The sequence below is a fragment of the Dromiciops gliroides genome, chromosome 4, assembly GCF_019393635.1.
Source record: "Dromiciops gliroides isolate mDroGli1 chromosome 4, mDroGli1.pri, whole genome shotgun sequence".
NCBI lineage: Eukaryota > Metazoa > Chordata > Mammalia > Microbiotheria > Microbiotheriidae > Dromiciops > Dromiciops gliroides.
Genome location: NC_057864.1, coordinates 376421129 through 376435575, shown reverse-complemented (window position 1 = coordinate 376435575; position 14447 = coordinate 376421129). Strand labels below are relative to the sequence as shown.

Sequence of the window (14447 nt, the reverse complement as noted above, 5' to 3'; positions counted from 1 at the left end):
CAATAGTATTTCATCACAATTATATACCACAACTTGTTCAGCCATTCCCCAATTGATAAGCATCCTCTCAATTTCCAGTTCTTTGCTACCACAAAAAGAACTTCTATAAATGTTTGTACATATAAATATTTTTCTTTTTTTAAAAGAAACTCTGGGGTTCATACTTATCTGTCTTATTACTGAATCAGAGGGTATGCACAGTTTTATAGCCCTTTTAGAACTGATCTTCTAACTTATTTTCTCTACCTTTTAGAAATGAGTAATCATCAGATAAATATGCAAGAAAGAACAATAAAATTACCTTATCTGCCTACCTTTTTTCTTGACCCTTCCTACTGAAGGTTTCCTTTCTCTGGTATACTTAGACTGAAAATCTGTTTTCATTAACTATTTGCATGTCAGTTCATACTGAGCATTCAAGGATTGTAATTTTTCTGATGCATGGGTAAATATGGCCTCAATATTAAATGTACTCACATCTTCTAAATGGACACTTATTTAGGTATTTGACCTTGATTAGCTTAACTGCTGTCTGCCTCAGTTTCCTAAACTATGAACTAAGAAAAATAATACCTACTTCACAAGATGGTGGGGAGGATGAAATGAGATAATATTTGTAAAGCACTTAGTACAGTGGCTGCTACATAGTAGGCACTTAATATTCCTTCTCCTGCCTCTCTAGTTTTATTTTGTTTTAAAATTATGTAGATCCAACAAAGCAAAATAATCTCAAACACATTTAAAGATGAAAATGGAAGAAGAGAACCCCCCCCCCCCCCCGCCAAAGGAAATGATTTGTAAGGATTTTTACGTTAAAGGGTTTTTCCCTTTGTTTGGTTTTGGTTTTTTACCATCAAAGGTGAAGAGAACTAACATCCTTTTTGCATTATATTTCTGGGTGTGCTACTAGAAGGGGTGGGGATAACATTGAAGAAAAAGGGGATCCAGAGGGGTTCCTGGACTGGTCCAAATGTACATGGGAAAAGAGGGAGCAGGTAATTGTGCTGGAGGATATACAATTTTGAGGGAATGATTCTGAGAGAATATAAAAGGAAGAAAGATACTAAAGGCTTTGAAAAAAATCTCAAACCCTAATACTTTAAATTAGTAACTATTGACCCCATATTCATATTTTCATGGTCATATACATTTTTCTGAGAATACATATAAATCAAGGACGTCCTTAGTAAGGGTATTAGAAGGGAATACGTGGGGCAGCTAGGTGGCACAGTGGATAGAGCACCAGCCCTGGATTCAGGGGGACCTGACTTCAAATCCGACATCAGACCCTTGACACTTGCTAGCTGTGTGACCCTGGGCAAGTCACTTAACCCCAATTGCCTCACCAAAAAAAAAAAAAAAAAAAGAAGGGAATACATGAGGGGCAGCTAGGTGGCGCAGTGGATAAAGCACCAGCCCTGGATTCAGGAGGACCTGAGTTCAAATTTGGCCTCAGACACTTGACACTTACTAGCTGTGTGACCCTGGGCAAGTCACTTAACCCCAATTTCCTCACCAAAAGAAAAAAAAGAAGGAATTGATTTGGTAGAGAAAAATGATAACTTTTAAGGCTTTTTCCCACCCAGTTGTCTCCTATGTATATATATTTCACCAGTTTGATCCTGTGATTTTTAAGGGAAAGAGAGGTACAATGTCATGGTTTCAAGATGTGGAATACTAAAGTCTCTGAAGAACTGAAGTTAAGGCCCACCCAAATAAAAAGCAAGATTCAAAGTGCAAAGTGAGTTTGCTGCAAAACATTACAAACAAGGAATTGTGCAGAAGTAGTGTTGACAATGTCATCAGGGAAATGTATTGCTGTTGGGGGGCGGGGGGTGATGAGCCAGTCTCCTAGTGAGAGCAGGAGACAACTAATAGACAGCCCATGTGTATCTTGGTATCCTTGCAATTTCAAGAGACTACAAGAAAGGCCTTTAACATTTTTGGGTGAATTCATCAGAGGGACATCAGTATCCTCATTTACATAGTCTTCCACCAAGTTTCTAGGTAAAGCATTACTGTAAAGAACAGAGAACTTTGTCCTTTTTTTGTCTTTAGTGTAGGCAGTGCTAGTTGAGGTTATTCCTTTCTGCATGGTGGCAAGCAAGTCTTAGAGTACACATATTTGCTGTTGACCTGTCCAATTTAATGATTTGTAAGGAGTAGCTGATTTTATAGGAACAGTATCATTAATGGGCCCTGCTGCACTTTCAAAGGGTTTTATTGGGTTTATAGTGGTGTTAATATGTAACTATTAGTTGCAAGACATCATAGATACAAAGACAAAAACTTGCCCATAAGAAGCTTACATTCTTTGGAGAAGGATACAACATAAGCACAAATATATTACAAAGGAATTTGAGGAGAGAGAAAACCTTAACAACTAAAGCCAGAAGGAACCTTAGAGGTCATGTAGGCCAAACCCTTCACTTTACAGATTAGAAAACTGAGTCTCAGAGAGGTGAACAATTTCTGTTTCTGGTCCGATCTTTCTATCTTAATCCAGCTCTTATTCTTGGGAATTTCAATATACATTAGAAAAAAGAAATCATTGATCTACTTTGTTTTTGACATGAGATTGCTTTACAAAGTACATTGCCTGAAAGAAAGTCAAGACCCACCTATCAATCCATTATCATGTCTACTTAGATACCCTAGTTTCCAGTTTATAAATTTCCCCTCCCAAGAACTGTATCTTTACTTCACCAGTCACCCACAGGTGTGAGGTTTACATTAGATCTCACACTACTCATAATTTTGCCGCTAACCTAATTCTGAACTCTGAAATTTCCCTTTGTGATCCTGTCCTTCCAATTGTCTGTCTTTCTTCCTAAATATTTTTTCCCCTCATCACTCAACCTTTAGTCCCTCTACAGCTGTCTATTCTACAAGTCCTTTATTACCCCTGCTCTGGCTTCACTTTTCTTCCTTCATAATCTTGACCCTATAAAAGTCCAGTACATTTATATATTCTTATGTTCTCTTAATTCCTTGTCCTGTCACAACTCATCTGTTTCCAGACCTCAAAGACAGATAATAGCATTTTGCTTTCCTTCTTTTTGTATGCTGCTGAACACTGCTGAAAAAAAAAATCATAAATCCTTGCTAACAGGAGTCTAATAGTCTCAACACAGCTATCCTTATTTTCTCCCCTACATTATGGCAACAAAGATCTGCTTATGTAGACAGAGATTAAAGGTTATACAGATAAAAACTATAGACTAGGTAATATTGACAGAGATATAGTAATCCTCAAAGGAAGAGAGGTTGCTGAGTGATGATGGCAAAGAAAAGATCTGAGCTTGTCAAGAAGGAGCAAAGAGTACACTTCCTCCTGGGCCAGAATGTTTGGAAATATGATAGAAACATTCTGTCCTAGGGAGGGTATAGTTTTTGGACAGGATTATTAAACTAATGGAGGGAAGTGTTGTGGATATAGTTTTACCTAGATTTTAGTGAAGCTTTTTGATAAAGTATCATGTACTATTCTTCCGGAGAAGATGGAGAGATATGAATTGGGCAATTGTAGATGGATTCAGAACTAGTTGAATATGGGACTCAAAGACTACTAATGATTTGGTGTCAGTATGAGAAGGAGGTATTCAGTGGAGTTCTTCAGACATCTGTGCTTGTCCCTCTGCTATTTAAAATTTTTTAAATTTATTTTAAAAAGCACAGATAGTATTCTCATCATATTTGCACATGACACAAAACTCAGGGACAGCTCACACATTGCATGATAGGATATAAAAGAACCTTGACAGGCTAGAACATTGAATCTAATAAGATGAGATTTAATAGGAATGAATTGAAAATCTTACACTTGAATGCAAAAAGTCAGTGTCAGATATATGATGTAGAAAATAGAAAACATTACTAAAACCAAGTTATGTAAAAAACTTGGGGATTTTAGGGCAGGCTTAGTAAGAATCCAGAAATAGGAAGTTGGTAGTCTTGTGGTATTCTGCCCAAGTTAGACCACTTATACACTATTTGTGTTCAGTTCTGGGTGCAGTGGTTTAAGAACATTGATAATCTGGAGAGTATTCAGAGGTGGGTATCCAGGGTAGTAAGTGACCAGTTGTCCTGGAGTCTGAGATTCATATTTCCTTTGCTTCATTCCAACATTGTGGGGTTGGTACACACCTAAGAGATACTTGAGATGGAATGTGTTCTCAGCTCTTTGTTGTAATTAGTGGTCAAAAGCCTGGTGTTTGAAACCCTCTGGGTTTTTGGTAGTTATGAAGAGCTGTAGTGGGGATATTTCAAATAGTTTGATGAGAGTAGTCATCTTTATTAGTAGTAGTAATAGACTCTAGGGTAAAGAAGTCTGTAGCCTTAATCCCTCAGAGGCAATAAGGCTAGCGCCTTATTGTCCCAGTCCAGGAAATGACAAAATGTGGAGCAGGTCTTGGCCCAAGAATTTTATGTCAGCAGTGACATAAATACCTCTCTGAGGCATTGTAACATTGTAACATTGGTCAGGGCCACCTTATGTGGGTTATTATTGATTTCCAGTGAGCTTTGTTCTGAGTCTTTAAATATATAAAAGCAACCTTTTAATCATTTGTTCTGGTTTGGCTTGAGCCCCCAAAGCAGAGACTTTGATGTATGCAGACAATTGTAGACATCTGAAGTCCAGGGTTAAGTGAAATTTGTAATGAAGTTCTTTGATTAGCCAAAAGTTCACTTACATAGTTCTTTGTTTTGGTCATTAATAACAACACTGTTAATTATATGGAAACTCGAAGTAAGTTTTGATTTCACCACAAATAAAGTTTTTGACCCAATATTTGGGAGAAATGTGTAGGTGGTATCTAACTTATTTTATTTTTGGATTCTTCACTCCCAATAGTCATAAAATCTTAAGTTTTACTTAAAACAGCACTTGGGGGAGAAAACACTAAATAAAAAGATGTCATCTTTCTTAATAAAAAAATATAGGGGGCAGCTAGGTGGCGCAGTGGGTAAAGCACCAGGCCCTGGATTCAGGAGGACCTAAGTTCAAATGCAGCCTCAGACACTTGACACTTACTAGCTGTGTGACCCTGGGCAAGTCATTTAACCCTCATTGTCCCGCAAAAAAAACAAAACAAAACAGATTTCTAGTCATAATTATATTAAGCTGAAACAATGATTTTTAGTAGGATCATAGATTAGAGGTAGACATGGACCTTAGAAATAATCTTATCCAACACCCTCATTTTGCACATAAAGAAACAAACTGAAGGTCACACAGGAAGTAAGTAACAGAGCCCAGGATTCAGAATAACTATCACTACAGAATTAGAGCTTATTTCATTACACCACTGTTGCCTCCTAATTACTTTTCTGAATTTGATTCAGTAGTTATGGATACAAATGGGTTAGTATAAAAAATTTTATTTTAAGATAAAGTTGCTTTGGATATCATAGAGAAACTAGAAGGGTTTTTTGTTTTGGTGGAGTTAAAAGACATGCATTCTCTTTTTTTCCTCTTGATTAGGCAGATTATAATCAGTTTCCTAACAAATAATTGTTGTTTAGTGTGAGCAGTTAAAACAAAAATCCGTCCTACTGTTTTTCCAGACTAATAGGAAAATAGAGTTCTTTGAGAGTTCATAATAAGTAGCATAGGAATTTGGTAAAAAAGATAGAATTTCTTTTTCACATTTTCATAACTTAGCACATGTATATGAGTATTTCTGAGAAATAACTATTTCTCAACAACTACCTTAGATCCGACTTGATTCTGTAAATATTGTAAATAATATCTTTCGGGGAACTTTAGACCTTATTGATTAGGAATATAATTTTAGATGGAAATTTTCATTATAAGAATAAAAGGTTGGAAAATGATTGTTTTGTGTTGTGAAGATCAGTTTTATTACTTTTCATCCTTCTCCCTATTTTAGAAACTTTGGATAGGATAACTTTTCCCTTTTCTGGGGTATGGGGGAGACGGATTTGTGGTTTGTGGTTTCTGATAGGAGCCTGTAGTCTGTGACATCCATTCACTAAATAATTTTGGGATAATGTGGCCAAGGTCAGTCCTAGTTAGGAAAAATTGTGAAATAAGCTTCTCATTCTATTACAAATCTACATCTGTGATACTTTAGGAAATGCTGTTCCAAACAGTATGGGGGTGGGAGAGGGTTATAACAGTTGCCACCCACGGGTCTCTCACTCCACCAAGAAGTTGCTATGGTATGAGGTGGCCTGGCTAAGCAGTGATGTAGCCTGGGAAACCCTGGGAACATTCTCCAGGGCCTTGGACTCCTAGCAACTTACTGAACCCTTAGTGGGGGAGGGCCTCAAAGCAGGCTTTCCTCACTAGCTTTTCTTGTACAACCCTGGTGTTTCCCAGGGCTGGCCTTATATGTTAAGTGGTGGAATACTCGAAAGTATCCATATACTGCCATTCATTTCTTTGGATATAGAAGACTTTAAGATGTAAAAACAGTGTAGATACACACCAGGGAAAGAGCATAGATAAAGCAGTGTATTTTATATTAATACAGTTGGCCAAAGACTTGCTGTTTAGCTTTAAGATGTGCTAGAAAAATAAATTTACATCATGCCAGTTAGATACATCTCATATAGAGTATGAAAACTTAATACCTTAGGAAGCCAAAAAAAAAAAAATGTAAAAGTGCCAGCGTGATATAATTAGATAGAAATAGCAGGATTTATGGGGTAGAGGTGGTTTCACTTTTTGAATGGAACATATCTAGGAACATGCACTAACAAACACCTCAACAATGTTAGGCTATCAGGAAGAATTTGTGAATAAGGAAGACAATCACCATAAAAACGTAATAGCTTAATTGTATGTCCCATCTTTAGTCATTAGATTATTCTTATTTCATCCTCTTCCTTTATTCCTGAATTAATGTTCCATTACCTTCTTTTTAAAAATTCCTGCTTCTTGACTTTTCTTTAGTTGTCTTTTCTGTTGTGGCAGATAAGTGTATGCCCTTTGGTGGCAGAAACAGGAACTTCTGGCCCTCAGCAGATTTTCTTTAAAAATGAAGTATTGCAGGGCAGCTAGGTGGCGCAGTGGATAAAGAACTGGCCTTGGATTCAGGAGTACCTGAGTTCAAATCCGGCCTCAGACACTTGACTTACTAGCTGTGTGACCCTGGGCAAGTCACTTAACCCCCACTGCCCAGCAAAAAAAAAAAAAAAAAAAAAAAAGAAGTATTCAGGGGGCAGCTAGTGGAAGAGCACCCGCCCTGGATTCAGGAGGACATGAGTTCAAATTTGACTTCAGACTCTTAACACTTACTAGCTGTGTGATCCTGGGCAAGTCACTTAACCCCTATTGCCTCAACCCTCCCCCCCCCCCCCAAATGAAGTATTCACAGGCACTTACTTTTTATGAATGTCTGCTATTAGAGCTTTTTTTTTCTTTTCAGATCCTGCCTTGGTACTGATACTTGCATTTTTATAGTTCTAGACAAATATCATTTGACTTCAATTTTTATTTTATCACTATCCTTTCTTATTAAACTACTGAGTATATGACATGATATATAATCTTTTGGGGGGCAGGAGGGTAGAAGATTATGGGATTTCAGGAAGAGACAGTACACATTAAATAGTTAATATAAAAACAGAGGGGCTCTACCTGAGAAACAAAATCAGAAACCTCCTTCACATCAGGATCCTCCTGGCCACCAAAAACAACCTGTGGCCCTAACTTCTGCTTCTGCGCCCAAGGAATTTCCATATGAGAAGTATCATTTTTTAAAAAAATTTATTCTTTTTTTGGTTTGGTTTGGTTTGGTTTTTTGATGTTTTTGCAGGGCAATGACAGTTAAGTGACTTGCTCAGGGTCACACAGCTATTAAGTGTCAAGTATCTGAGGCTGGATTTGAACTCAGGTCCTCCTGAATCCAGGGCTGGTGCTCTATCCACTGTGCCACCTAGCTGCCCCAAGAAGTATCATTTTCAGAGACTACGTTCTCAGAATTTGGGGGCCAGTTTAATATATGAGCTTTTACATACTTGGTACTCTTTGCCTTATCATTTAGCAGTAATAGGACAGTTCCTATTCTTTTAATCCCTGTGATTCAGAACAGTTCTTCTGCTTAATCTGAAGAACACCTCCCCCCATTCTCAATCCTATCCAGTTCTGTGCTCTGTCTTTTGTTTTTATATTCCTGTGCCTCCAAGACCTTCCTTAATTCTCTTTGAAACTCCTAATATATTGTTAATAAATTCCCTGTCATTTTTGATGACTCACACTCCTTCCTCCTTTTGTTCTCAGACATGTGGTATTCTGAAGAAACCTCATCCCTTAACATGCTCTCCATTGATGGTTATTCTTTTTTTGGGGGGGGGGGTGAGGCAATTGGGGTTAAGTGACTTGTCCAGGGTCACACAGCTAGTAAGTGTCATGTGTCTGAGGCTGGATTTGAACTCAGGTCCTCCTGACTCCAGGGTCAGTGCTCTATCCATGTGCCACCTAGCTGCCCCCATTGATGCTTATTCTTTATCTTTTTGTTCCTGAGCACGCAGGACTGGGAGAGGAATCAGCATACTTCTTGATCATCACCACTGTCACTTAGAACTTTGCTCTGCCACTGTCTCCCACTCAGCAATCTCTTCTCCTTTGGAGAATATACTATTCTGTTATTTCACTTTGACCAGATACTTGTTACTATATCTGTTAAATTCCAAGTCGCTTTCCTTTTTTTCTTAATTTATTACCTTGCTTACAGTTTTGTTTGTTTTTGTTTTTTGTCCTTTGTTCTTGCATAGGACTGTGACATCTGGAGGTAATGTCATGACTTGCAGTGAGTTGGATTTAAGTGAGGAAGGGCTTTGCAAAGTCACCAGCCTTACTCCTCCAGAGCCATCTGGGTCCAGTGGCAAGATTATGCATCAGAATGACTGGAGATGGCTCCAGATGTTTGAGGCAATTGGGGTTAAGTAACCTCTACAGGATCACACAGCTAGTAAGCATCAGGTATCTGAGGCCAGATTTGAACTCAGGTCCTCTTGACTTTATGACAAGTCCTCTATCCACTGAGCTGCCCACCTTGCTAGTCTTCCTCTCTACCACAATCTCTGCACATCCTTGGTGATTTTGGTATACACTTTGATGTGCTTTTGAATACCTTAGCGTCCTCAGTTGCCATGATCTCTGTATTGTACTTGTTTATTTGGAAAGAAAGATGCCTTTCAGCATGCCTATATTACTTTTCATTTATTTTGTTTTTGAATTTCTTTTATTATGAATTTAGCAAATTAACAGACAATGACTTCCTTATACAAAGAACAACAAAAAAGGATTTCATGTGACACTGCGAATCTTTTATTTGCAGCTTATTTTTTAAGTTAGATGGTATATTGAAAAGAGCTAAACATGTAGTCAGGAGGATCTGAGTTCAAATATGATTTTACTCAGGTACTTAATAGCTATGTGATCCTCATCAAGTCACTTAACTTCTCTAAGCCTCAGTTTCCTCATCTGTAAAATAGGGATAATATATACTTCCCAGGGTTGTGAGGATAGAATGACATAATTTATACTTTTAAAATATTAAAACGCTATATAAGTGCTAGTTATTTTAATTATATTATTATATTATTATTATTATATTATATTATTATTTAACATGGTAATACTGACACAGCCCTGCTTATTTGTGTCCTCTTCTGTGTATTTAAAATTTTTTTTTTACAATTTTGAACCTAAGAACTAAAAATAGCATTTCTATATATATGTAGTAGAACACAAGAGAATTCTATATGAAATTCAGTTCATACCACTTGCTTTTAAAAAATATATGATAAATTCTACTGTTACTTTTTAAATTATCCTGTTTATTGGTACTTCTGTTTGAACTTCTGTACATTTTTTTAAAAGTTTCAGTGGCCTTTCTTGGAGCATCACTTGCTAATCCCCAATCCACCCATGTTCCCAAACTTGGCGAAAGAGAGGAAGGAAAAACTCCTTGTATTAATAAATAAATATAGTTAAGCAAAATCTCCATAGTGACCATATCAAAAAATGTGTCTCTCTACTCTATGTCCTTTATCTCTCTGTCAAAAAGTAGGTAATATACTTTCTCATAGGTCCTAGGGAGATATAGTTGGTCATTGCTTTCCTCAGAACTTCTTCTTTTTTTTAGTGAGGCAATTGGGGCTAAGTGACTTGCCCAGGGTCACACAGCTAGTAAGTGTTAAGTGTCTGAGGTCGGATTTGAACTCAGGTACTCCTGACTCCAGTGCTGGTGCTCTATCCACTGCGCCACCTAGCTGCCCCCCTTCTTAAGTATTTCAAAGTTCTTTTTCTTCACTTTGTTGCTGTCCTTGTACATGTTGTTCTTCTGCACTAGCTCATTTTACTTTACTCTCCACTCAATTCATAACATCTAGGATTCTCTGAAATTGTCTTTTTCTGTAATTCTTATAGCCTATTAGTATTCCATAATATACCACAATTTTTTTAGCTATTTTCTAGTTGTCTAAGAGACAGTCTGACACTTTGCTCTTTGCTTCCCTTTAATCCATTCTTCAAGATCAGGACATTTATTTTATCTATGACTGTTCATTCCTTAGGGTCTCTTTTTTTCTTACTTTACTTCTCCATACTTTTTGAAGACATAAGTGTTCTGAAAGGACATTTGTTTCTTCTGGCCTTAGAGTGTTAGCACTAGACGTCATAATACAGATCCATCCAGTTACTACTTTTCCAGGTTTCTCTGGATTCTTGAGTTTGAGTTTCTAAGTTCTTATTCATTTCTGGTCTTTTCATCAAAAATGTTTGAAAGTCTTATTCTATTAAAGACCCATTTTCCCCGCTGAGGATCATACTCAGTTTTCTGGGTAAGATGTTTTTGGTTGTAAGCCTTCTACTTTCTGCCTTTTGGAATATTGTATTCCAAGATCTCTGAATTGTTTTGTAAAAACCTCCAGCTCTTGTGTGATCCTGACTCCTTCTTTGGCACTTGAACTGCTTCATTTTGTTTGATTGTTGTATTTTTTCTTTGATTTGGAAGCCCTGGATTTTGGCTGTGATGTTAGTGGGGCTTTTCCTTTTGAGATTCCTTTGAGGAGGTGCTCATTGGAGTCTTTCTACATTGCCATTTGGTTCTAATAGTTTGGGGAAGTTTTTATTTATGATTTCTTAAAATATAGTGCTGTGTTTTTTGTTTGCTTTTTTTAAGTCATGGCTTTCAGAAAGTCTAATAATTTTAAAATTCTCCTTTATCTGTTTTCCAGGTCAATTTCTGATATCAAGATAGCTTACATATTCTTCTATTTTTAAAAATCTTTTGACTTTGTTCTAATGTTTCTTGAAATCATGAATTATTGATTTCAGTTTAGTCTGTTCTAGCATTCAGAGATTGTTTTGTAAGATTTACTACTTTCTTTTCTAAGCTACTTAATTCTTCCATTTCTTTTCTCCAGAGCTTTTATATATATATTAATCTTTTGCTTTGTTTCTTCTGCATATTATTGTAGTCATTTTAGAAAATCCCAATTTTTGGCTTTGGAGCCTCTGGATTTGTTAGGAAGTTAGATTTACAATAATTTTTTTTAATGCTCGTTGGTGTTTTCTTTGATTTACTCATTTCTCCTGGCTTTGTGCCAAGGCCAGACTCCTTCCTTTCCCTTCCTTTTGGGTGAGATGATTGGTTCTGCTTGGGTTTGCCTTGGGTCCCTTGGACATAGGCTAGACTACTCCTGAATCTCAAAATTCAGAGCTCTGGACCTTTAGGGCTTTGAAGGACTTCAGAGCCCTTGGTCCTGGGTTTCCTACCCTAAACATTGTAGCATTTCTCTGGTCCCTGTCCTTTGTTATTCGCCTAGGCTTCCAAGATTCTTACCATGAGACTTTTTCAGGTGATATTTCTGTTAAACTAGACATTAAGCAAGGCAGCAAATAGAATTTCATTATTATTTGTCTTAATGAAACCAATAGGAGAAATAAGGAACAGAATGAAATTACAAAGGTAGACTTTAGACATACAAGAGGATCAAAGGGACTTTAAAAAATGATTTTCAAAGTCTTGCTTACAATTCTATTTTCGGATCTGTAAACCTGAAAAGATTGAAAGTTGATTAAAAAAGAGAATAGTATCAGTACAATACATTCTGTTAGGAGGAAGAAATTAGTAAAATGAGTTATTTTCTTCAAGCATATATCCTTACATTAACATTTTGTTCTTTTGCAGATTATGGAACTTTGTGGTGCAACAAGACTGGGCTATTTTGGAAGAAGTCAATTTTATATTGCTTTAAAACTTGTAGCTGTGGCCCAGTCTGGTCTCCCATTAAGAGTGGAAAGCATAAATACAGGTAAATATGGAATTTATTATTGGAAACTTAAATTAATGGACATTTCCAATCACAAATAGTTAAGAGAATTCTTCAGTCTTGCTTATTTTTATAGTGTGATGCTAGTCATGTAAAAAGTATTGATGGGACAGCTAGGTGGCACAGTAGATAAAGCACTGGCTCTGGATTCAGGAGGACCTGAGTTCAAATGTGACCTCAGACACTTGACACTTACTAGCTGTGTGACCCTGGGCAAGTCACTTAACCCTCATTGCCTCATCAAAAGAAGAAAAAAGTATTGGATAATATTTAATGATTAGTGATCCTAATGTGATGCCATATTTGTATAGTTCTATATCTGAATACTGGGAAAAAGGGTTTCTTTTCACCTTAATTATTTATATTCACAGATGTTAACTAGAAAATTAAGATTTTCTAGATTCATATCACTGAAAATTGGACTCAGTCCAATCTCTTAAGTGAATAATTATATTGAAGCAAATAATCTATAATCAGTAATGAAGTTTGTGTGTGTATACACATGCACACATAAATTTATATATCTTTCCAGGTAAATGAGTTTAATAGCTTTCTATTTTTTCATGTTCTCAAATCTTTCCTTTCTTGTACAAATCAGAACTAAAAGATTCTTCTGTACTGTTTTGGACTGCAACTTGATTAACTATAGTGACATTAAAGTCATAGTTAATTGGGGTTAGACCAGGGGAAGTAGGTAGAAGTTATGGTCAAATTTTATTCAAAAGTTGTTTTGCAAATTCAGAATTAGAACTTTATAAATGACTATGGTGGAGGGGTAAAATGAGCCACAGAACTTCCTGGTTCTAGTCAGTAGCTTTAGAGTCACAGAATTAGGGCCACATTTGCTTTTGAACTATACTTAACAGTTAAATTTTCAAGGGGATCATTTATGGAGAAAATGTCTTAAGTTCTTTTTAGTGGGTGAGAATTTTAAAGTAGTTCTAGACCAAATTATAAATGGCATTATTTGTAACATTCCATTCTGGATTATATGAAGGATTAAATGTATAATTTTGAGCATATATATATCAGAATGTTGAACTCAATTTAAACTTTAACCCAGGGTTAAGGGTATGAATGATAGGGGAACTAGAAATGCCACATGAAAATTTGAAGGGTTTTAATGTAGAAAAGATCTTTCTGTTTCTAGAATATCTGTGAAATTTAAAATCTAATGTGTGGTTGCCTGCCGCCCACCCCCCCCCCAGTTTGGGAGGGGGGGAATGAACTAAGATTTACTGATAAATTCCGCAACAGTTTAGGCTTTTAAGTATTTATTAAAGTGTATTAGAAGTTAGTGAAAAGAGAGAGGGTGACAGCAGATCTCTTAAAGAATGGAAAAACCTAGCTCAGATCTATGCAGGATAGACAGAGAGAAAACCTCTCTTCACCTAGCAGCCCACACTTCCAAAGAGAACATGTGAAGTTCAGAAAGTTAGGAGATCTGTCTACCCTGCCTGCTTCTCCTGCCACCATGAGCTTATCACAGCCACCAAAGAGAGAATTTCCCCGTTTGTTTGAGTGGAAGCTTCCTGCAGGACCGGAAGAGGGGTGGTCTCCACACACAGCTCCAAGCTAATTGGCTGGTAGCATTGATTGACATGACTTTTAGGTGGTTCTATGAATAGAGGCAACTTCTGGAATGCTACATGCTTCTCATCAGGGGGTGGTGCCCTGTTTCTCCCAAAGTCTTTCTCAGCAGGGCATGACACCCTGGTTCTCACATATCAGGGCAATTTTCCCTGACAATCTCTTGGAAAATGATGTCTAAGCTCTTATTTTGATCATGGTTTTCAGCTAGTCCATTAATTTTCAAATTATCTCTCCTGGATCTATTTTCCAGGTCAGCTGTTTTTCCAAGAAGATGTTTTACATTGCCCTCTAATTTTTTATTCATTTGGATTTGCTTTATTGTGTCTTGGTTTCTCATAAAGTCACTAGCATCCATTTGTTCAATCCTAATTCTTAGGCAATTTTCTTCAGAGAGCTTTTCCAATTGGCTTTTCAAGCTGTTGACTTTTTTCTCATGACTTTCCTGCATCACTCTCATTTTTTCTTCTACCTCTTTTACTTTATCTTCAGAGTCCTTTTTTGAGTGCCTTTATGGGCTAAGACCAATTCATATTTTTCTTGGA

General features: G+C 36.8%; 1 protein-coding gene across 5 annotated transcripts in view; it reads left to right on the top strand.

The window, feature by feature from the left end:
• The window catches only part of REPS1 (RALBP1 associated Eps domain containing 1), a 100021-nt gene that overhangs the window by 22054 nt on the left and 63520 nt on the right, over positions 1 to 14447 (top strand). For all 5 annotated transcript variants that reach the window (XM_043962742.1, XM_043962743.1, XM_043962741.1 and 2 more), the window contains one exon: positions 12171 to 12294. In XM_043962742.1, the coding sequence (XP_043818677.1) occupies positions 12171 to 12294 (124 nt within the window). The remainder of the gene's footprint in view (positions 1 to 12170; positions 12295 to 14447) is intronic.